Source organism: Chelon labrosus (assembly GCF_963514085.1).
Source record: "Chelon labrosus genome assembly, chromosome: 11".
In the NCBI taxonomy this organism is placed as follows: Eukaryota; Metazoa; Chordata; class Actinopteri; order Mugiliformes; family Mugilidae; genus Chelon; species Chelon labrosus.
The window spans coordinates 12,912,775-12,934,870 of NC_140344.1; the positions used below are offsets into that span (position 1 = coordinate 12,912,775).

The 22,096-nt window shown below is 40.9% G+C and overlaps 3 protein-coding genes across 3 annotated transcripts; all 3 read left to right on the plus strand.

Annotated features, from left to right (window-relative positions):
- Nucleotides 1-643: 643 nt before the first annotated feature.
- On the plus strand, nt 644-14,232 carry LOC311495379 (protogenin B-like; the record flags this gene model as incomplete). Its single annotated transcript, XM_084554801.1, has 19 exons — nt 644-710; nt 1,138-1,437; nt 4,279-4,423; nt 4,539-4,672; nt 4,765-5,061; nt 5,197-5,356; nt 5,455-5,702; nt 6,301-6,465; nt 6,710-7,015; nt 7,824-8,009; nt 9,863-9,958; nt 10,048-10,234; nt 10,361-10,488; nt 10,622-10,792; nt 11,516-11,695; nt 12,383-12,506; nt 12,606-12,744; nt 12,873-12,980; nt 13,058-14,232. The coding sequence occupies 19 exons, from the start codon at nt 644-646 to the stop codon at nt 13,469-13,471; spliced, it is 3,555 nt and encodes a 1,184-aa protein (XP_084410927.1). The 3' UTR covers nt 13,472-14,232.
- Nucleotides 14,233-16,451: 2,219 nt separating this feature from the next.
- rsl24d1 (ribosomal L24 domain containing 1) lies at nt 16,452-18,951 on the plus strand. The gene is made up of 6 exons (XM_084554474.1): nt 16,452-16,655; nt 17,463-17,576; nt 17,656-17,728; nt 17,824-17,887; nt 18,029-18,114; nt 18,303-18,951. The coding sequence occupies exons 1-6, from the start codon at nt 16,575-16,577 to the stop codon at nt 18,371-18,373; spliced, it is 489 nt and encodes a 162-aa protein (XP_084410600.1). The 5' UTR covers nt 16,452-16,574; the 3' UTR covers nt 18,374-18,951.
- A 714-nt stretch (nt 18,952-19,665) lies between these two features.
- On the plus strand, nt 19,666-21,578 carry LOC311495723 (cAMP-regulated phosphoprotein 19-like). Its single transcript, XM_084555284.1, has 3 exons — nt 19,666-19,819; nt 20,281-20,403; nt 20,485-21,578. Exons 1-3 carry the CDS (start codon nt 19,775-19,777, stop codon nt 20,653-20,655), a joined length of 339 nt encoding a protein of 112 aa, XP_084411410.1. The 5' UTR covers nt 19,666-19,774; the 3' UTR covers nt 20,656-21,578.
- Nucleotides 21,579-22,096: the final 518 nt, after the last annotated feature.

The following is a 22,096-nucleotide window of genomic DNA, read 5'->3' on the forward strand; positions in this document are numbered from 1 at the left end:
ACTTCCAGGCGCTGCCATGCAGTGCCAAGACCTGGACTGCAAAGCATGTAAGTGAAAGGTTAATAAGTAAGGTTTGTTTATTCAGTATGGTTTGTCATAAACACAAGAGGCCAAAGAGTTCTTTCAAGTAAACGAAGGGATAAGCCAGGCAGCTTTGAAAATGCTCCTGTAAATCTCTGTGAATTTTGAAAAGTGCCCAGAATTAATGTAAAATAGCCAAATGTGCAGACATGAACACATTATTAGGACTCACAGACTGTATTATTCTTATATGACACCCATCTCTAAATAATCCTTTCAGAGGCTATTTTCATTATCTCCAGGTGAGGACGTTGTAGACTGATGATGTCTGAACACCGGTTTCACATTCCTGGAGGTGGAATAAATGCAAACACGGTAAAAACACAGTGAGAGATCCTCCCGTGGTCCCCTGCGGTCCCTGGACCCCACTTTTTTTGACACGCACTTGCCCCTGGCCCGTGGTGTCTGCGCATGCGTGAGAGGGCGGGGTGAGCCCCCGCGGCACCCCAGTAGAGCCGTTTGAGCTCCGCTGCAGGCAGAAGCGATATTGGGGATCTACGGGCAGCACGCAGGAGAGCGGAGCTTCACCGTGGGAGGGAAAATGACACATCATTCTGGATAAATGGCTAATTTTAAGATGAAAAACTGCCAGCGCTGGCTGCTTTTTGTTTTGTTTCTTCCTCTGTCAGGTGAGTGTCGTGTTTTTGTTTTTTTTTTTGTATTGACGTTATCGTTTTCAGTGCGCTCCTTTGCGGTCTCCGTAGTGATTGTTGTTTGGATTTAACTGCCCCCATGGTGTAAGTTGCCTTTCCTCTGTGAAACTGTTATTATTTTGTTAAAAGACAGTGTTGTTTTTGACCTGCATTGAAGTTGCTTAACTTTATCTTGACATGTTGAAAGTTACGTCTATTGGAGGTGATGCTCACGTCCAGCTTCATGTATGATATTTGTAACAGGCAGCACATTTTACGTTACCATACATTATTATTATTATTTCTGAGACATATATTGTGTATTTGTAGCACATGCATATGTATGTCACGACATTTTTAAATCTTGTCCTTGTCCTCTAATACTCTGAATCTCTTTACTGATGTTCCCATTCTTTTCCTTCAGGGGTTTTATCTTTTAGTGAGTTGTCCTTCATCACAGAACCCAGTGATGTTACAGTGCTACCAAAGGATCCTGCAATATTGGACTGTCAGGCTCATGGGCTGCCTCCAGTCACCATCAAGTGGCTAAAAAATGGAGTTAAGCTGGCAGAAAGTGAACACATACACTTTCTGCCCAACGGCTCCTTGTACATACCAAAGATAAAGCATACCAAGGAGGATTCAGATGAAGGATTCTACCAGTGCCTCTCCCAGAACAAATATGGAGCTATCTTGAGCCAAAGATCACGTCTGACTATCGCAAGTGAGTATGGAGTTCAGAGTGCTGCTAGAATTGACTGATTTGGGACCAGGAGGAAAATTGGTTGAACTTGTCAACAAGCAAGCACCAGTATGGCAGGTTCATAAATTATAGAACTGGACATGGGAAGCAGATGTACACCACCTCTCTCTCTTTTTTTTCTTTGCTGAGAAAAACCTCCAAAGCCTGGCCTTCCATGTTGTTGGAAGTTGACCATACTCGAGTTTAAAGCCCTCAGTCCAGTTAAAGGACCATTTTAACAGGCAGTTAAAGATAGATGGAGAGTCAATCTAAAACCTCATAAATGCTCCATAAATAGGCAGTCCCAAACTGAAGTTCACTGTGATTTCTCTGTTTTGAAGGAAGCTGCAACTTACACATTTAATATATGCACTTTGAAAACATGGGCAACAATTTTACAATCCTGAATTTGTATGTTTGGCATTGACGCTGCAGACTATGGCTCTGTGTACTTGCCGAATGGTCTGCTACACAGAGGAATCTCTGAAAGGCCATTTGCCTTTTAGCCTTTGTTTGGAGTACCCCCTGACCGCCCCAGAAGAAAAGGCTAGATTTCAGGGCATTTGTTTGTCCACATATCAGTGGACAGGACAGCTGTGTCTATTCAGTGGGCCTGGTCTACCATGGACACTTTTCACAGGTCTTAGAAAGGATATCCCATGACTGGTGTCATGGAAACTAGTGGGGACCTTGTGCAATACACTGACTTTCACACTGACACTTCATAGCGATTGCCTTGAGGTTCACCATTTAAAAACAAATGCAGTCATTATACAACAAAATAAACTGAAATACAGAGATACCAGCAGGAAATAAACTTTAAATGCAAATATTTATTTAGCGTTTAAATTAGTATTCATACACAGTTTTACCCTTGTTGCAGTTAATCTAAATAAATAAATATCAGTTAAACATTTTCAGTTTAAGTTTAAGTTCACCATACAAAATTACCCAAAAGTCAAGTTTGGTGTTGCGTCCAGTCTTTGTGAATGAAAGGGTTAAAGGTTTTCGGTCAGCTGTAGGCGGGGAGTGGAGGATGGGACTCCTCTGTGCTTCCCTTCTGCCCAGCGGTCCTGAGGTCAGGGGTCAGTGGGGAAAGGCTTTGTGATCTCACAGGCCTGCTCTGGCTGGGCTGCCCTGCTGTTCTTTCTCCCAGCCCACAATCCCTTTCACTGCATCAGGCCCTCTGTTGCCCTGTCAAGCAGAGTGCTTTTGTTAAAGAAAGGCCAGTTTGTCATGTGAGTGAACAGGCCTAATACTCCACAGTATCAGGTCTGTTGGTCCTTTCAAAACATGTTTACATCCAGGAAGTATTTTCCTTAGTGTTGTCATTGGACTACATGACCATTTTCTACACCTTCAGGGTTTACACACTTGACAGATTGTTGTTATATCTGTCTTACAAAACATGTAGATACATGCTTTGCAGCTATAATTTAATGGTACTTTATCTTTTGATAGAGAACATAAAAAACAACATAGGGATAACCTGGTTCTGTTTTGTGGATTAGTAGTAAACTGACTTCGATCTGGCTCTCAGTTTGGGGTAAAATTGAATGGACAGGGGGGTTGCAGCGAACTATGACCTCTATAGAGAAACCTTTGTGCTGTGTGACCTAGACATTGATTTGTTCTTTACAACAGAGGTGACCATATGAGCAGATAGTCCCAGTCCACCATCTACACCACTAATCCAGATAGTCATCCACGTATTTGTTTTCAACTACTTATCAGGCAATGTATATTTTTATGACACTCATCAGTCAGCCATTTTTTTTTTCTGGAGCCATCAAAGTTGGCTAGTAACACAGCTCATGGATTCTTTTGAAAATAAACAAACAAATGTATTTTTGCCAGGCATTTAGTTTTCAAACCAAAACATTTTACAGTTTCAGGGGAAGACCCCTGTAAATGAGAAGGATATTTGGATTTAGTTCAGGTTAAACCTTAAATCACTTCACATAAACAAGGTGACCAGTTCATCCATATGCTGTTGATGACAATTAAAGAATTGCCCTTCATATCGGTCTCCCAAAGCTCAGGATTTAAATGTGGACTTTCAGCGAGAGAACACAGTATTGATTTTCTTTAACATGATATTGACTTCCTTCCTGTGAGTGAGGGGGAAGGGGGAGAGTTATCACCTTAATGAATGAAGGTCATTGGTCATATTCTTACAGAGTGGGCTTCAGTGAAATGCAGATCGGGGGCTTGTTAATTTGCAGTAACTACTGAAAGACCTTTTGACTGTGCACAAAAGTAAGTGTGCCTGGGAAAATTGTGCACAGTTACCGTTACCAGTCATTTAAAGTGTGTATTTATATACCTATTTAGTTTCTATGTAACATGACAACATTTGACATAGTTGTCAAATATGTACAGCCTGAAACTATATGTTTTGCCGGTGTGTAAAGAATTATGTTTACTTTAATTTAACGTTGTTTTCATTTAACATTGCGGTCCTTTTAATGCAGTGTGTAGTGCATAGTGTATTGATTAGTTTTTATCTGTAATAAATGCATCATTCAGTGTCATGCTTCAATTGATCCATTGATTGAGCCAGCTGGTCAGAATGGGACCTCATAGCTCATCTGCATAAAAGCAAGATCATGGTGTCTTACAGAGATCAATTCCATTCATATAATCCATCAAAGTCAGGGCTTTGCCTGCATAATATATAATGATTTACCTAAAGTCAAAGAAAATACTATACTTACCCAGTACTAGAGTAATACACATTAATTTTGTAACAAACTGATTAGGTAGGTTTTAGTTAAAATGATATACTGCTGACAGTTGATCGATTCTTTGTTCTTTTCACAGGTATCTCAGAGTTTGTTTTGCATCCTGTGCCTATGGTGGTGACTGAGGGTTCTGTGGCACGATTTTCCTGTGCAGTCACCTCCAGCCCTCCTGCCACCATCACTTGGGAGCTCAACCAAAGCACACTGCCACTTCAGACAGACAGGTACTTGCAGCAACATAGATACTCCCCTGGTCATGCACTTGTAGCAGGTCCCAAATCTGTGCTGTACAAATATACCCTCATGTGTTACCCTAATGTTACCTTTGTATGTTTGCAGAATAACGGTTTTGCCCAATGGAGTTCTTCAGATTCACAATGTAGAGTTGGAAGATGCTGGTCAGTATCGATGTGTGGCAACTAACATCGGCAGCCGTTTAAAGAGTCGAGAGGCCACACTTACAGTCCACCAAGGTACAGTAACTTGATTTTAACAATGAGCATTGACCCATCATAATACATATGGAATTCTGAATGTCTCTTTTCCCATTTGTTGTCTTGTAAAGATGCACGCCCTAAACCTCGTCAGAGGCCCAGAATCATCGCTGGACCCCAGAATGTAACAGTTTCCCTTCACCAAACTGTGGTGCTGGAGTGTGTAGCCACAGGCAATCCCTGGCCCATCATCTCCTGGAGCCGCGCTGACAGTAAACCCATTGATGTGTATAAGGCCAAAGTGCTGGGCAATGGGAACCTAGTTATTACTGATGTCAGTTCCAAGCACAGTGGAATCTACCTCTGCAGGGCCACCACACCTGGAACCCGCAACCACACTACTGCTGCAGCCAACCTCACAGTTCTAGGTACTGTAAACTCTTCTGTTTAATATCCATCCATGGCAGGCGCCATAGGTGCCCCACAGTTTGCTTTCTCTGGGTCAATACAGAGTAGCTATTAGACTGCATTTTCATTGTTTATCTCTAACACCACTGTTTCAGTGCCACCCAACATTGTTGAAAGGCCTGAGAGTCAGACCCGTCCAAGAGCAGGCACTGCCCGATTTATGTGCCAAGCAGAGGGAGTGCCTTCGCCACGCATCAGCTGGCTAAAGAATGGCGAAGAGGTTCACTTAAATGGGAGGATCAAGATGTACAACAGGTACTGAATAACAACCCAACATAACTAAGTACTATAAGCTTAGCCTAAATTAAATAAAATGAAAACTGAGTTTTCTTGTTGTTTTAATTGTTTTACAGTAAATTGGTGATTACCCAGATCATCCCTGAGGATGATGCCATCTACCAGTGCATAGCAGAGAGTGAACAGGGCTCTGTGCTGTCCTTGGCTCGACTTATTGTGGTCATGTCCGAGGACAGGCCCAGTGCACCAAGAAATATCCATGCTGAGACTATCTCAAGCTCTGCTATCTTACTGGCCTGGGAGAGACCGCTCTACAATGCAGACAAAGTCATTGCCTACTCTATGCATTATATGAAGGCAGAAGGTAAGACCAAGAAAATTCATTTGGTTTTTCTTATCATCTAAAAAAAGTCATGAACTTGCCTGAACCTGAAGGGATGAAAGTGTGAAAAGAGGCAGGATGACAGTCACCCACACCCCTCTCTCACATGTGATCAACTTTCCCTTGCTGAAGGCCATCTGCTGCTGCACAGAGCAGAGGTCAAGGAGGTCTCAGAATGGCAACTTCACTTAAATAACAACAGGCTTAGTCAGCCCATTGTCCACTCCCAAGCTCATTCTGCCTGCAGTTAAAGGGACAGGGTAGCTTTTTAAAAGTCTCACAGTCTCGAAAACCAGTAATGTAAGAAGATATTTCACTTTAACCATTAAACTGACAGTCCACCAAGTCTTTTAGATGTATAAATGGGTTTGCTTTCAGTGGTCTGGAAGCAGTTATATGTTTGTGCCTTGCATTACACGTGTTTAGAGAAAGGATGAGCGGCATTCAGAGGCTGCAAGCATTCTTTCAAAACACTGACTGTTTGTTTATATGATGCATGTCTGACAAGCTTTCATGGCAATGTATTATTCGTTTGGATAACATTGTTTTGTAACCTACTTTATGATTTGTTGCATGTCAGGTCTAAACAATGAAGAATACCAAGTTGTCATTGGCAACGACACGACCAGTTATATCATTGATGACCTTGAGCCAGCTCGAAACTACAGCTTTTACATTGTGGCTTATATGCCAATGGGAGCCAGTCGTATGTCAGACCAAGTCAGTCAACATACCCTGGAGGATGGTAAGCACAGAGCACTGAGATTTCAAGCATTCCTTGCAATAAATCACTCCGGTAGTTAAGCTAACATGCATGCAAGTGTTGTGAGTACAGAGCACATTTTGAGTAGAGATGAGGTCCTAGTTGATTTTTGTAAATCATGAATGGCACATGTCAGTTTAGTTCTTTCCCACACGTTTGTAAAAGAAATACAGTGCTGCATGGATGTTACATTAGCTGGATTTCTGATACCCATATTCTTCTGCAGTGCCTCTGCGTACTCCAGAGCTAAGTTTGACCAGCCAGAGTGCAACAGACATCAAGGTGAGCTGGCAGCCGCTGCCAGCGAAGGTGAGCCGTGGTCAGTTGTCTGCATACAGACTCTCCTATCGCACGGCTTCAGACAGCACTGTCATATCTGTGGAGCTACTACAAAACATCACTGAACATCTCCTGGAGGGCCTGCAGCCTGACACCATCTACCTGCTCCGCATGGCTGCCGCCACCCGTGTAGGTTGGTGCGAGCCCTCAGCGTGGACCTCACACCGTACACCTAAGACCTCCAGCCACAAAGGTAAACCTGTCAAAGTGTGAAAAATAAATGTTGAGTTGTGGGGCTTGTGAAAGGTAGCTGTACTTTATTCTTTTCTAAGCAGTCTAATCATATGGTTTTATATGTAGACCTGCTTTGTTCTCCTTGTTTTGCAGTTTCTTCTTAAGTTATTTTTGCATGATTAAATTAATTCTCTAAAAGTGTCATCTTCAGTAGGATAAGAAACCCATGCAGTCGAGTAATGGAATCACATGGTGCTAAAACCTGTGCCTGGCTTTGCTTTTGCTTTTGTCACATCTCTGTTTTGCTGCTATTGGAATACTAAGAGGATTCATGCCGAGTGGCGAGCATATGACCAGAGTTTGCTCTTGTAGCATTGTCCCACAGTCTTTGTGTTGGTTACCCAGGAACCTTTGCCCTTCGCTGTCAGTGATGTTAGAGTGGCCCCAGTCACGGGTCATAAAGAGAGGGCCTCAGGCGTCTATGGGGGAAAAGAATAGCCTATTTTCATGGCCTGGTGTGTTGGGGGTTGTTTGTCCACCAAAGCTGAATTTCTTGTTTAAAGGGTTTAGTAACAGAGCTTTAGTTATGATTGTAGAGAAGCACTACAGAGAGTATTACACATTTTTCATTAGAGTGAAAGGCATAGAGTGGTAAATGTTGTTACAAAGAAAACTGTGAATTTGAAGGGAATTCAGTCTATCCCTACTTTTGCTACTCCCACTGTCGTGTTTTTTTTTTTTTTTTCCAGTCTTCTTCTGTGCTCAGCAATATTGTAAATAGGAATGTGTGTACTCATCCTATTCCTGCTTTCTCTGCTTCTCCATAGTGCCTTTAGCCCCTATTCTACAACTTGAGCCTCTTAACTGCACCTCCATTGCGGCACGCTGGCAAACCTCCCCAGAATCTGTGGCTGTTCAAGGTTACCGACTGTGTTACCATGAGGAAGGCCAACCAGAGCAGCCCAACATCCAGCTGCAGGCTCCAACAAATAGCTACACCATCAGTGGCCTTGGTGAGTGATGACTGGATAGTTGAAAAAAACGAATAACGAATAAAAACGAACAGATTATATTTGACTATTTTAGTGCATTTCTATCATCTGGACCAGTTATTTGGTGCATGGACAGCTGAGAGTGACCAATCTGTAATCACACGGATAGGTCTTTATTGCACCGCCCAATTTAATCCAGCGGGCAGTTGGATGCTGCATTTGCATTTCCACCCTCTGTCCTGATCAATATGGGCTGACCCCTCTTGTCTAACCAGCAGCCCTCTCCAGTCTGGCTGTGGTATTGTGTGAGATCAGGCTCCCAAGGTTAGAGGTTAGAGTCCAGATGTCCCTCCCACCACCCTTTCCCATCCCGAGACTTGCATAATTATGCCATACCATTGTGTTGTGGCCTGGGCCAGACCAGCCCTATACGGCCATGGCCACTACCCCCCCTTTAGCCGGACACTGGAGCACACAAACAAAAACCCCTGGGACTGGCCAGAGCTGGACCGAGCCACTGACCTCTAACCGTGTGACAGCAGTCTTGGATTAGGACCCTGCCCCCAATGGTCATCTGGGCTGTCCATGTAAATAACCTACAGCTATCTACATGCAATATGAGCCAGTGCCATACTGATGTAAACTGTTACCAGTATAATTAGTTACTGTGTGAATCCTACTCAGTTAATACCGAATGACTTGAAATCCACTTGTCTTCTTCACACCATAGACTGATTGTTAGTGACTGTTTCTGATTTGTATCTTTAATACTAACATGCTGATGTCAAACACAACAGGATTCTCTGTTGTGATCGTACATGTTTTTTTATACCATAATATCACTGAACTTGCCACCATCACCTTCAGTTTTGAAGCCATGTCTATGCCTTGCTCCAAGTTTAAGGCTATAATACAAGGGCAGCAGAAAAAGCCTGAAAAGGGAAACAAAAGGGGTCCTCCTCCTATCCCACAGTCCTGCGCCCAGATTCCTTCTGTTCTATCTTGGCCTGACCTGTGACCGCAGTCAAGCCCCAGTCCCATGGGCCTAGGAGCCCAGCAGCTGAACACTGGCCCTGGCCCAGCCCCCACAACAGAGCTGGACCCACTGCCTCCACTGGTCAATACTCAAAGGCTGACCTTTCACACTGGAGGCATAAAACAAATCTTAACGCTCCCTAAACTCATCCTGATTTAGGGGGTGAGGCAATGGTAGTATTTTATGTTAAAACACAAAATGTTACTGCATATTTTCCCAGCCTACCTCAGAGCTTTCAGATTTGTGATTCTTCAAGCCAGCACTTGATACAGCCTTGTATGTCTCATATCTGCTCTATTTCTTATATCCAGAAGGAACATTTTACTTCATCCACTTTTGCTATTCCCCACAAAATCAGTGTTTTATTAGTATTGTGTTCCAAGTGTACACAGGGTATTTTACTTGTAAAATCTTTACTGGCTCTGTAAAGGGAAAAAAAGGCTGCATAATTGTGTGACAATTTTCATAAGACTTATTGATCATGTCACCATATTTACTGGGGCTTTGGGGCTGGTTGATCTTTCTCATGCTCCTTACATATGACAACACATGATAAATGAGAGGTTGGGGTGACTCAGGAGACCATGTATTGTCCTTGCATGGGGGATGGCCAGTTATGACCTGCAACCTTCCCCTCCTTCAGCTAATTGTCTTTTTTTCAATAGATCCTGCTCTATTTGTTATCCGCCATTTGTGATTTCAGGGTGATCTTTTAGGATTTGGTATTGCTGGACAAAACCTGCTTTGTTCACTTATTGAAATGCCAGTTTGGCAACAGTGACTTCTTGTTTCAACAAAATGAATACACGTGGCTGAGAACTGATTATTTGTATTCCAGACCCAAGAAGAAAGTATCATGTTAAGATCCTGGCTGTCAGTAAAATTGGAGATGGCTACCAGACTGACCAAACTGTTAGCACCCCGGGGTGTCTGTGTAAGTGCTTTGGGCTATTTCAAACAGTTTTGCAGCTTAAAATGGAATGGTACCTTTGATTAAATATGATTTTTGTTTGCATCATTCAGCGGCTAGAGACCAAATGGCAGCTCCCCCTCCACCTCCACAGCAAGTGACTGTCTTAACCAGCAATTCATCTGCAGTGTCCCTGCGTTGGAGTCGTCCTTCTTTCCCCTCTGGAAAGGCTGTTAGCTTTACAGTCCGCTGTACACCAGTGGGCACACATAATGCTTCTGCTGTACGCTACCTACAAACGTAAGAACCCTGCAAAGAATTTGTATCTTACCTCTGGCATTATATTAGATTAGGTATTAGCCAGTGATGTGTTCTGTATTATTGCCGCCCAAATGCTCATATTGTAACAATGTTGTTTCTTTACAGTAACAAGCAGAGTGTGATGGTTCAGAATTTGCTTCCGAACACTCGCTACGAGTTTCTGGTGCGTCTCCATGTGGACCAGATGTCCAGTCCCTGGAGTACTGTTGTTTACCATCAGACCCAACAAGCAGGTAATACATTTGACATTAGTGTGGCATCATTTTGCCATTACTATGTTGTTGAGTCAAATCTGATGACTGAATCTTTTTTAGTAAATTTCTCAGTAAGAATTGTTGATGATGAATATAATTGCTCCGTGTGTAGCACCTAGCCAACCACCTGGAGGAGTGCGAGTAACTCTGATCGAGGATGACACAGCTCTGGTGTCCTGGAGGGAACCCACCGAGCCCAATGTGGCAATTACACACTACAACATCCTGTATGCTTCTCAGAAAGTCTGGATGGCTGGACACTGGCAAATAATACAAAGGGAGGGTGAGTAGTTCACTTCATCGTGTGATCTGTATTAAAAGTATTGCGGAGGAATTCTGTGTCCCAGCACCGTGTCTTACACACATGTAGTAATAATTGTCATTTTAGAAAGATCATTACATACAGTCACACAAATACATTCTAATATATCAGTCCTGCACTACATTCCTCTTCATGTCTATTGTAATGTAAAGTGGTAGTTCAATTGTATGATCATTTTGGAGGATGTAGTTGTGTTTCTGTTATGTGGCCTAGCCCTCTGACTAATATGAGGCTGTCAAAATAACAGAAACATGCATCAGTACAACACAATACAATTCAATTCAATAGTACTACAAACTACAGCCTCCAAAATGAAAACACAGTTGAATCAACAGCTGTCTCAGTTATTTTAAACAAGTACTGAATACCATAACCTTCATGAAGATAGGATTTAGTGCAGGATTGCTATAATAGAATGAATTTGTTTTCACTACTGTACCTAATGAACTGGTAAGTGAGTGTAGTGAGTGTAGATATAGATGAATATTGCTGAACATTCAACATAGTCGGTGGTGCATCGCCAACCAGACATGGATCTTACAACTAGTTATAAAGGGCTGTGTATCACCTGAACTCTGCAGCTTCAGTCATAAGGAGCTGTGAATATACATTCTGCTTACAGTTAATTATGCATCGTTGTCTGAACTTCTAATCCATACTGTGTGATTCTGCTGCCATTCATAGGGAGTCATACAATGGCCCTGTTGGAGAAGCTGGAGCCCGGGAATGTCTACCTGGTGAAGATATCTGCCTCCAACGTAGCAGGTGACTCGCCTTTCTCCAGCATTGTGGAGCTGGTGCTGAGGCGTGGAAACCTCCGCAGCAAGAACCCGAGACACTCTGACAGCATCCCAGACACAACAGGTCAGCACCATGAAACACTGAATGCACACTATACAGCCATCTTATTTCACTGAACTGGACTCATGTATTACATGGAGCCAGCAGCTTTGTGGATGTACTTTGAAAATAGATCTGTGTATATTCTCGCCTGACATTAAGCCTGTCAGACTATACTGTCGCACTGCCACTTAATTTGGCGTCCACTTTTGTTTGATCTTTGTATATTGTTTTGACAAAACCTTTTTACAGTGAGAGTATATACATGTTGTTGTTTACTGCTGTTAAAATTCAAAATCCTGCAATTCTAGTGTGGTTTTATAATCATCAGTCAAAAAAAGAAAAACTAAATGCAAAAATAATTCAGGCTTCCCTTTGGTAGAAGACAATCCGCAAGTGAATTTTTCTGTTTTTAACTTAAAGAATGATTTAACTTTCAATTCCAGTTTCAAGTTACTCATCTAAAGTCTGTTTATCGTGGAAATGTCAGTTTTAGTTTTTATATATATTTTTTAATTTAATTTAGTAAGCATTTTGTTAGGAGTTTTCTGATTAAAGCTTAGTGCACATGAACTGCGAAACCGCACGAGTGTAAAGGTCTGAAAAAAAAAAAAAATTAACAATATATCTGTCTACCTAAATTGTCTCACATAATGTATATATAATGTTTTATTACTCCCTACCTGAAACACCATGTTGTTTACCTTCCAGTGGTCTCTGACGGTCTGTACCACATAGACCAGAGCTCCATGACAGGGATCATTGTTGGTGTGAGCATCGCCTTGGCCTGTATTGTTATGTGTGCCTTAATCCTCATCAGTAAGGGCAGACCAAGGTACTGACTCTAATCATTTTAATCAATATTAATTTGCAATTGTATTATAATACATAGTGAATTTCTGACGTTTGTTTATTATCTGTGTGTGACTAATAGGAAATCCTCCAGTCCCAAAGTCATTGCTGTAGGAACCTCTGAAGGTCCACATGCTGCTTTGTCCCTGCCCGGTGATGGTAATACAGAGAACGTGGAGGCTCTTATACCGATGATAAGTGATCACTTCATAGATGTTAAGGTGAGAAACAGAAAACAGAGGGAAGGATGTTATAGCAACTGCTCTGTCTCAAGTTTTACATTCAGTAAACCATTAAAAAAAAAACATAATCTAATTTTTTTCTCTCTTGTATTTTTTATTTGCTCCAGGGTGGATCTATTGTGGTTATAAATAGTGCCGGCCCAGTCAGCAGGAAGGGTCAAAGCAAGAAATGGCTGCTGTTCAAGAAAGAGATCAGAAACCCGCCTAAAAGTGATGTAAGTGAAGTGATATTATCCTGGTTAGTTAGCTTTCTTTTCTGACAGGTTTAATTTCATCTTGTCTGTCTCCTTAGGTTGAGATGAGAGCCAGCTTGTATGAAGCTGGAAAAACTGTTCTGAGATATGAGGAGCACCCAGGCTCAGCGCCCCTGCCGCCTTCGTCCCGTGAGATCATCTATGGACCTTTTCACTCGGAGAGCTCTCACACCAGTGAGGGCAGCCAAGAGACAGGAGACTCTGGACACTACTCCAATGAAGAAAGCAACGAAGAGATGAGCAACCCGTCGACCACCCAGAGCTCCAGACCAGAATCTTTTGGAGCAGACAACAGCATCACTGTGCCCGAGCTGAAGCAGTCTTTTGAAGTCCAGAATGAGGAGATTCTGAGGCGCCCCTTCCATCACTCCGCTCCTGATGCTTCCTGGCTCTGCAGCACCTCGGAGGGCTCTCATCCTGCCCTCCACACTTCCCAAGCAGCCAGCTCCTGACATCACCTGGCCTGAATTCGATCTCCAGCGGCCCAAGCTTAAGCCACTTCTACCTCGTTCGCTTCCTGAGTGGAGCCCCTTGGCTATTAACTGAGAGACAAGGGACCAGGAAGCCAGCTGCTGCAAGGGAGGAAATGTGCATTTGCTTCGAACTTACCTCAGGATTTTGTATGAATGTTCGTTACAACATTTTATTTCCGTTTTATAACAACTTTCTACCTGTTTGTCTGTGTTTGGCGTTGTCTGTCCAAAACCAAAGCTCACCCATGATGAATGTTAAAAAAAGAATGTCAGAAATGTACTGTGCTACATTTACATTATATTTAATTACGTTTCACTGGAGTGGAGGGTGAAGTTGAGCCCTTTTTGACTGATTATCTACCTCAGTGTTCTCTTCTTTATATACATTGCTACCTCCTTTTCAACACATGTTGTGCAGTATTTTCTCAGATTCTCAGACAAAACTCTCTCCTCGTTACCTCTGTTAGGGCGTTATGATCTAGTTTCTCTGTTCGCGGTTGAAAGAGCTTTTGTTTCTCCTTATTTGTCTTTGAATGGTGTATGTTGTGAAGATGACAAGTGCATTAGAGTATGTCAAACTATTAGGGGCATTTTCAGTGCACTGAACTCAAAGCTTTAACATGGCCTTAATATCGAAAGGGCTTTGCATACTATAGATGTTGAGATCCAAAGACAGGAATAACTGTACCCAAAGAGTTTTTGATAATACAAAAGATATTCTACCAAAAATATGGATGTGGATGTACAGAAAGGGTGCATTTGCCAAAATTGTGTTCTTGCCAATGATGTAAATTGTCTTAGAATGCTGGTTTTCTCAGTGTAAATTTTATTAATGCTTTATTCTGGTGAAAGCTTTAGCACGAGCCTCATTGGCTTGTGCTCCATTTGCCTTCTAGACCATTGCTAAAACGCAGCGGTGATGCCGATGCTATTATCCAAAGAGTTGTCTGCTTCCTCATATGGGTACAGCTTTTTTTTATTCAGTTGATCCTTGGTACAGTGAGGTGAAAAATACTGACACAAGACCAAAGATCCAGTGTGTCCTGCCAGTGACAGATGCTGAGAGTTAGAGGATCATCTGTCACCCTTCACAAATATTGCTGTGGGGGGAAGAATCCTCTTTCTCTCTCCATAATATTTCCTGTCCCGGTGTGACAATGAAGGATTCTGACTATCATAAAGGAAACCCTATGTGTGAAGAGCAACATAATCAACTTTTATACCTTTATAATACAAATAATCCTAACCAAAGAACCTTGAAGTCTCTGTTATTTAGTGATTTTCTTTGGTTTTCATTTACATTATATACATTATTTGCATCTAAATGTGATATAATTTCCAATGGGTTTGACTACTAGAAAGGCATTTTTACATAGTTCTTATTTCTTAGGCTTGAGATGTCAAAAACTGTTCTGCTTTCTCTTTATCATCATGAAATGTCACCTGAATAATACTTACATTACACTGAATAAAATGTGTTTTAGATTGTTCTTTTTTATAGCATGTTGTTGTAAACAATAACATGTCCCAGTTTCAATGGCTGGTTTCAAGTTCAAAGTTTGTGTAATTCAGTGATATAGAGCATTCATTTGGAAGCCACATGTATTTGTGCTGACTTCACTCAGGTTTCAAAGTGTAGATTTAGAGTCTAGATTTAACTGTTTTTATTTAAGTTATGGTTTTCTGATATTTCCTGCTTTTGAATACCAAAATATGTCTTTTAACCCAAAGTGAGCAACAAAACAAATTATTTTACGTGGTGACATGTTGCAACAGATTTTTTTGATACTCTCAAGATGATCACAAATACTAGATAATAAAATTTTTGTTGGAAAAAATATATATATATTGTGTTTCCTTGGATTTTTCAGCGTGTGTGTGTGCGTGTGTGTGTAGACTGAACAAATGTTGCCTGAAACTAGGTGTTGAGTTTTCGTAGTGTCTTCAGATTATTTTTATTTAGCCAAACAGTACAGGAATACTTAATGACTTGAGTTAATGTTAGCTGATATACTGCATCAGCCTCCAAGATTTATTGGTCCAGCTCTACTTCTCGTGGAAGTAGAGAAACTAGTACAGATGTGGGAAGAATGAGTCCCTGAAACATAGAGTACCACAATGAGGCTTATACTTCTTTGTTGAGATTGTGTCACATAAATAAATAAGTCTTATTTAGTTAGTTATTTTAAATTTAACAACTCCAAATAAATTATATTTATATGCTTTGTTGTGCTTTGAGACTATTAATGTTACAAAACTGAATCCTACTTGAATCACTCAACAGTAAGAAGGCCCAGCAGAGGCTGTACTTTCTGCGTCAGCTCAGGAAGTTCAACCTGCCTCAGGAGCTGCTGATCATCTTCTACACTGCAATAGTCCAGTCTGTCCTGACCACGTCCATCACTGTCTGGTTTGGATCCGCCACCAGGCAAGACAGGGACAGACTGCAGAGAACAGTCAGGTCTGCAGAGAGGATCATTGGTACCGACCTTCCCTCCATCCAGGACCTGTACCGGTCCCGGGTCGGGAAGCGGGCCAGGAAAATCACTACAGACCCCTCACACCCTGGTCACAACCTGTTTAGACTCCTCCCCTCAGGCCGGCGTTACAGAGCACTGTACGCCAAAACCACCCGTCACAAGGACAGTTTCTTCCCCCGGGTTGTTGCTCTGTTGAACTCTGAGCAGTCACAGAGTGTGAGACCGTCCACATGAACATTAAACAATAACGCTGCACTGTTGTATACTCACTGTACAATAACCCTGGTTTGGTGTATATATTATCCTATATTTTATGTGTACAGATTCAGATTTATTTTATTTTATTTCACTTATTTAAGCTGCTTCTGTACTAGAGAGAAAAGTTGCCGGAGTCAAATTCCTTGTATGTGTACATACTTGGCCATTAAAGCTGATTCTGATTCTGTATGAGCTTCGTTGTGTGTACCAGGAGCTCCAGCATGGGGCAGCAGAGCTCCAACAGGAGCCGAAGCTGCAGCGGTTGAGGAGGAAGAAGCAGAAGAAGCAGCGACGGCTCGGTCTTGTTTTTGTCAGCTGCCACACGCACCTCCTGTGCTGTGACAATGCGCATCGAAAAGTGCTATTTCTGCTCGGGACCAGTGTACCCCGGGCATGGGGTGATGTTTGTACGGAACGACTGCAAGGTATGGTGCTGTCTTTCTGCCCGAACGGTTCTGTAAATTCACCAGGAGCTCGTGTTAGGCTGTGGGTGGTGGACGGCTAATGCTAACGTGCTAACGTAACGTGCTGGATTCGCTCACGTGGGACCGAGACAGGAGTCAGAGCTGACAAACCGTGTATAACCCGGCGGTCGGTTGACTTTACGATGGGGAGTTCAAGCACAAACTCTCGTCCCGTATAAATGTCAAAATTGCGGGCTTTTTTTTAAAACAATTTATTAAGAATGAGCTTGTTGTAGATCCAGGACATTTAACTAGCTTGGGCCTCGGGTTGGGATTATGGTGTCATTGCGCCCCCTGGTATTACGATGGGGAAACAGGAGCCTGTAAACGTAGACGATGAATAATGCATTTATTTATACATTTTCTTAAATGAATCTAGTATATACCAGTCTAAATACTATTGCTTGAATTGGCTTTATTTGGCTATTAGTTGTTCTTGTGACATAAAGAATTATTCAGTTTCTGCACATATCTTGTGTATTGTTTTGGCAACAGTATGCTCATCAATGCAAAGCTGTACTTGAAATAGCTAAAGGCTAATATGCTTTATGGTGATTTTACTTAAATATTATAATGAAGATAATATTTTATTATTATTGAATATGTGGAAAGATGCTTGTAACTTTCAATGTACACAGTATCAAATGTTTTATGCAGAACATTTCTCATTTGTGCCACCACTGGTTCATCTCTACATATTTACTTTTATTCTTATTGAGCAAAACCTTAAATAATTTGTGTTTCTTGTCTTTTTTCCGTATAATGCAGTCATTCAGATTCTGCAGATCAAAATGCCACAGGAACTTCAAGAAGAAGCGTAACCCAAGAAAAACAAGATGGACCAAAGCATTCAGAAAGGCATCAGGGAAGGAGTTGACAGTGGTGAGTCTGTCGTCTCTGAGCGCCATTTCAGTCATCGATTTGTTTTGCTCTTTCTCATCCAACAAACCATGTCTTCCAGGATAACTCACTGGAGTTTGAGAAACGCCGGAACATTCCTGTTAAATATAACAGGGTGCTTTGGGACAAGACAGGTAATTAAAAAATTTACTCCTTGCTGTCTGTTTGTGTAAAATCATCTGTTCGATTTCTGAGCAACATGTTTATGTTTCACCGGTAACTTCTACAGTGGAAGCGATGAAGAAGGTGGAAGAAATAAAACTGAAACGACAGGCAAGATTTATCATGAACAGGTGAGCAGTTTATTTTTCTTTGAACATGAACTTTCTTTTGAGTCATTTTTGTATCTTACAGCTGCTGGTGTGTTAAAGAAATATTAATAATAATAATGGATTTTTTCCCCTGCCTTAACTGTTTTTGTCTCCACTGTACAGATTAAAGAAGGGCAAAGAATTGGAGAAAGAACAAGCCATCAACGAAGTCAAGAAAAATATTCACCTTATCAGAGCACCACATGCAGGTAAAGTGTTACCGGTCAAATTATACGCAGGAAGTGGGTGGTTTAATTTGTTGACACAGATTTTAATGCAAACTGCCTTTTGGCATTTGATTTTGGCTCACATGATTTAAAATTTGAAACACTTAATATTCAGTGTCCTTAAGATTGCGTGTGATTTCATCTTTGTTTGCATTTTGTCTGTTTTACAGGAAAGGCCAAACAAATGGAAGACAAAATGGTGCAGAAGTTACAGGAGGATGTGGAGATGGGGGATGATTAAACTCCCACTCACCCTGCTCTTTTTGTGGCGTGAAACTCCAGTTCAAGTTGACCGTATATTATATTGTACTGTAGTTTGGAAAGGAATTTTCCAAATGACAGATGATGGACACAGCAGTGCAGTTTTTAATTGCTGTGAAAGGACTGAACGCATTGACCTGACAAAGAAAGGTGTTCCTGAAAAAGGTGCAGCCATTAACTACACGTCCCCCAGTTATGATTTTTTTTTTTTTTTTTTTTTTTTTACTGTGGTAGTTGAGGCTGTAAAGCATTTATCTTATTGCATAGTGCAATGTATTACATTAATGCAGAAAAAGTTACCAACAATAAATTGAAAAGCATATTGTGGAAAATTTCTCTTCTCTTTTTAATTTTTCTTGTGTGAAATTAAATGTACCAATGCATTGATTTGAACTTGTTTTTATTATTATTATTCACATTGCAAGCAATGGAAAAGTGTAAGATCCTGTACTTAATCCATCTTATAGTCATAGCTAATAATGGAAGCAGTATTCATTTAAAGTATGACAAACCATAAAACACTTTAATGTTACATGGTTATTGTTAGTATGAAGAATAAGGGGGAAAGGTAACTGTCCTTTAACGCACATACATAATAAATACATTATTGTACAATTCAAGCAGATCAGTAACTTGATTTATGTTCTTTATAACGGACAAAATTCAGTCCCTTTGGGAGGTTCCCACAGGGAAATTGACAAAATGTAATGTGTTAAACAAGTTATTCAACCGTAACACCACACTTCCTAAGTAAAGACATAAGTTATTTTCACTTCATTTGTTTTCCCCTATGTTATAAATGGTTTATAAAGGTTTTATTACCAACTGTAAAAGAGTTGAGTGAGACATCTTCTGTCTTACTGCCCAAAGAAATATATATAAAAAAAATCCTACTAATTAATCTGGTAATGACTTAGATTATTACTTTGCCAATCATTAATCTTTAGAAAGACTAGAATACAAATTTCTCTGTTAAAGAGTCATATGTCAGTGGAATTTTCTAGAATATAGAATAGGATATTGTTGACTACAGATGAACATGTTATATAATTTCTAAGCATAATGATAGAAACCAATATAGATTATAAAAGACTATTTCATAGAAGCTATTTTATTTTATGCAAACTACTAATTATAAAATATTTTTTGTAAATGACAAGTTGTTGATCATACGGTCCCAGCATTGACTGTATATACTGAGTCCCAGCGCTCCTCCCATCTGCGTCTCTGGCATCGATTCACCGGCCTGTTGCTAGACAGGCTGCATGACGGGTGCTGCTGTCTTCCCCCGCTTGGTGGCTGCTACCTTTCATCTTCCAGAGGAGCTGAGTCCACGGCTACATCCACAGTTTAGCGAACAGAGCGGGGGTTCATTACAGACATGTCCGAAGAAGGTGAAGGAACAAGGACTATGGAAGAACAGCAGGTAAACTGTAACGCCGAACAAAAAAAATTATAATAAACTATAATTTGACGCTAGTTAGCATCGCGCAGCTAGCACGTCGAATGTGGTAAATTAGCAGGCGGGTAGCACCAAGCTAGTTAGCCAGTAGCTAATGTTGTATTCAACGATCCTACCGTCGAGTAATTAGCTAATTTGCAACCTGGATTTTATTTTAAACTAAATGGGCGCTGTTTTATTGACCACACATTGAATGCCACACTCTCCCACCATTGTAAATGTGTTGGTAGCGTCGCATCAATACTGTAGCCAATGATGCTAAACGTTAAGATTAATGCTAGTGCAAGCACCAGTTGGAGTCTCCCTCTCGGCTCGGATATATTTTGTACTTTATAATATTATAGGCATTCCTAAATTTCAGTTTTCCAGCCATCGACTTAGCTGAGTGGAGATTATGCCATCCATACACACTGCTCTTTCAACAGGAAATGGAGGACAAAGTGATCAGTCCAGAAAAAGCAGAAGAGGCCAAACTGAAGGCCAGGTATCCAAACCTTGGAGCCAAGCCAGGGGGCTCGGACCTTCTCAGGAAAAGACTTCAGAAAGGGGTGAGCGTGTGACCTAAACTTGAGTAGCTTCTCATTTTAACAGTGTCAGCCCTCTCATTTTGTGTCTTCTTGTTTGTCCAGCAAAAGTATTTTGACTCTGGTGACTACAACATGGCCAAGGCAAAAATGAAGAATAAGCAGCTGCCATCAGCCCCGGCGGAGAAGACTGAGATCACAGGGGGCCACATCCCAACACCTCAGGACCTGCCACAAAGAAAGACTTCCATCATGGCCAGCAAACTGGCTGGTTGATGGTTTTATGTTTACTGTTTTGTTACCATTCCAACACCCAGTTCATACCTACCTGCTGTTTACCGTTGGGTTTATTTTTTTTCCTTTGTATGTATTCTCTAAGAACAAGTTACGCACCAAGCCAAATACTTGAGATAAATCCGGTAGTAGAAGTTGAAAATGTTTCTTTAGATTTTCAAAAAACAAACAAACATTGATTTCTTAACACGTGTATCACACTCATAAATATGTTTAGATATTAATGCAGTTATTTTCACAGAACATTTTCACTTTTAAGGATACGTGCCTCCATACAGCTTGTGCAGAGATTAGTTATTCGTCATCCCAAAGGAAACTTCTTCCTGTTTTATTGATAATTAAGGTGAAACAACTTAAGATTGTAGACACAAAATATTGCATTGGTGTATGTATTTGGTAGAAGTGTAATCTACATGTATTGCCTTTCGGTTTGAAACGGTTTGGGTGGTCATATGGAGGCATGTCTGTTTAAATAGTGAAGAGTGGAGTAAACCGTCTTTGTTTTTGTTCTGTTCATTTTTCTAATTGTTGTGTTCCTTCATCTCTGTGTGACGCTATTTTATTCTGTGCTTTAAAAGTACTGAAGTCTAGATGACGACACGCTTTGTAGCCAGTTTAATTCATAATAGTAACATTGATTTGCAATGACTTGCTGCTGGTCTCAGTCTCATCCGGACCTCTAAAATGGCCTTAAAAGTAATGAACCGTTGTTCCTCTTGAGCAATATTTGCTCCCTCAGTGAGAATCTTACTTGTGAATCTTGCCTGAAATGTCTTTCACTGTCTGACTGGAATCACTTAGGATTTTATCGAAGGGAACTCCCTTGACATGTCTGGAGTGTGCATGTGCATTTACTGTGCAGTCACACGGTGCCATTTGTTTTTGTAAATAAAATAGTTTTGCATAATATCTGACACGTATTTCATTGTATCCTTCCATTTAGCATATTTTCTTGAATGTTGCTAAGTAACATAACTAGAACTCACCAAACCCATATGAAGACAATTATGTTTTTGTAAGAGTTATCAGCCAGGATTTGACTTCTTATCAGTACTTTGCTGTTGCCAAGATATTTCCCAATAAGTCATGACAGTATTTCTTGGTTTATAGAGTGATAGAAAAAGATATCACTAATCTGTTTTGTGTGTCTGGGGGGGGGGGGACAAAACAAAAAAAAAGTCAACAAATGAACTAGAATTTTAAACTCTTCTTATAGTCAATGCATACCTAAATTTCGATGTTTAAACATGACTTTTCAGAAAACAATGTAAAACATAAGTAGTATATATAGTATGTAATCAACTGGGGAAGTGTAATGGTGACATAAGTTAACATTTTTACTTTAGTCAAATTAATTTAGGCTAAACTAGTACTCATTACAACCATAGTAAGAAACCAGTTATGCTTGATGGGCAGTGTGGTG

Bases quoted from the DNA above. Each gene is read 5' to 3' on its own strand.
- rsl24d1 (XM_084554474.1), top strand. From the start codon at position 16,575: ATGCGCATCGAAAAGTGCTATTTCTGCTCGGGACCAGTGTACCCCGGG. The intron at 17,577-17,655 runs GTGAGTCTGTCG...CATGTCTTCCAG, and splicing joins CAGGGAAGGAGTTGACAGTG to GATAACTCACTGGAGTTTGA. The intron at 17,729-17,823 runs GTAATTAAAAAA...TAACTTCTACAG, and splicing joins GGTGCTTTGGGACAAGACAG to TGGAAGCGATGAAGAAGGTG.
- LOC311495723 (XM_084555284.1), top strand. From the start codon at position 19,775: ATGTCCGAAGAAGGTGAAGGAACAAGGACTATGGAAGAACAGCAG. The intron at 19,820-20,280 runs GTAAACTGTAAC...CTCTTTCAACAG, and splicing joins GGACTATGGAAGAACAGCAG to GAAATGGAGGACAAAGTGAT. The intron at 20,404-20,484 runs GTGAGCGTGTGA...TTGTTTGTCCAG, and splicing joins GGAAAAGACTTCAGAAAGGG to CAAAAGTATTTTGACTCTGG.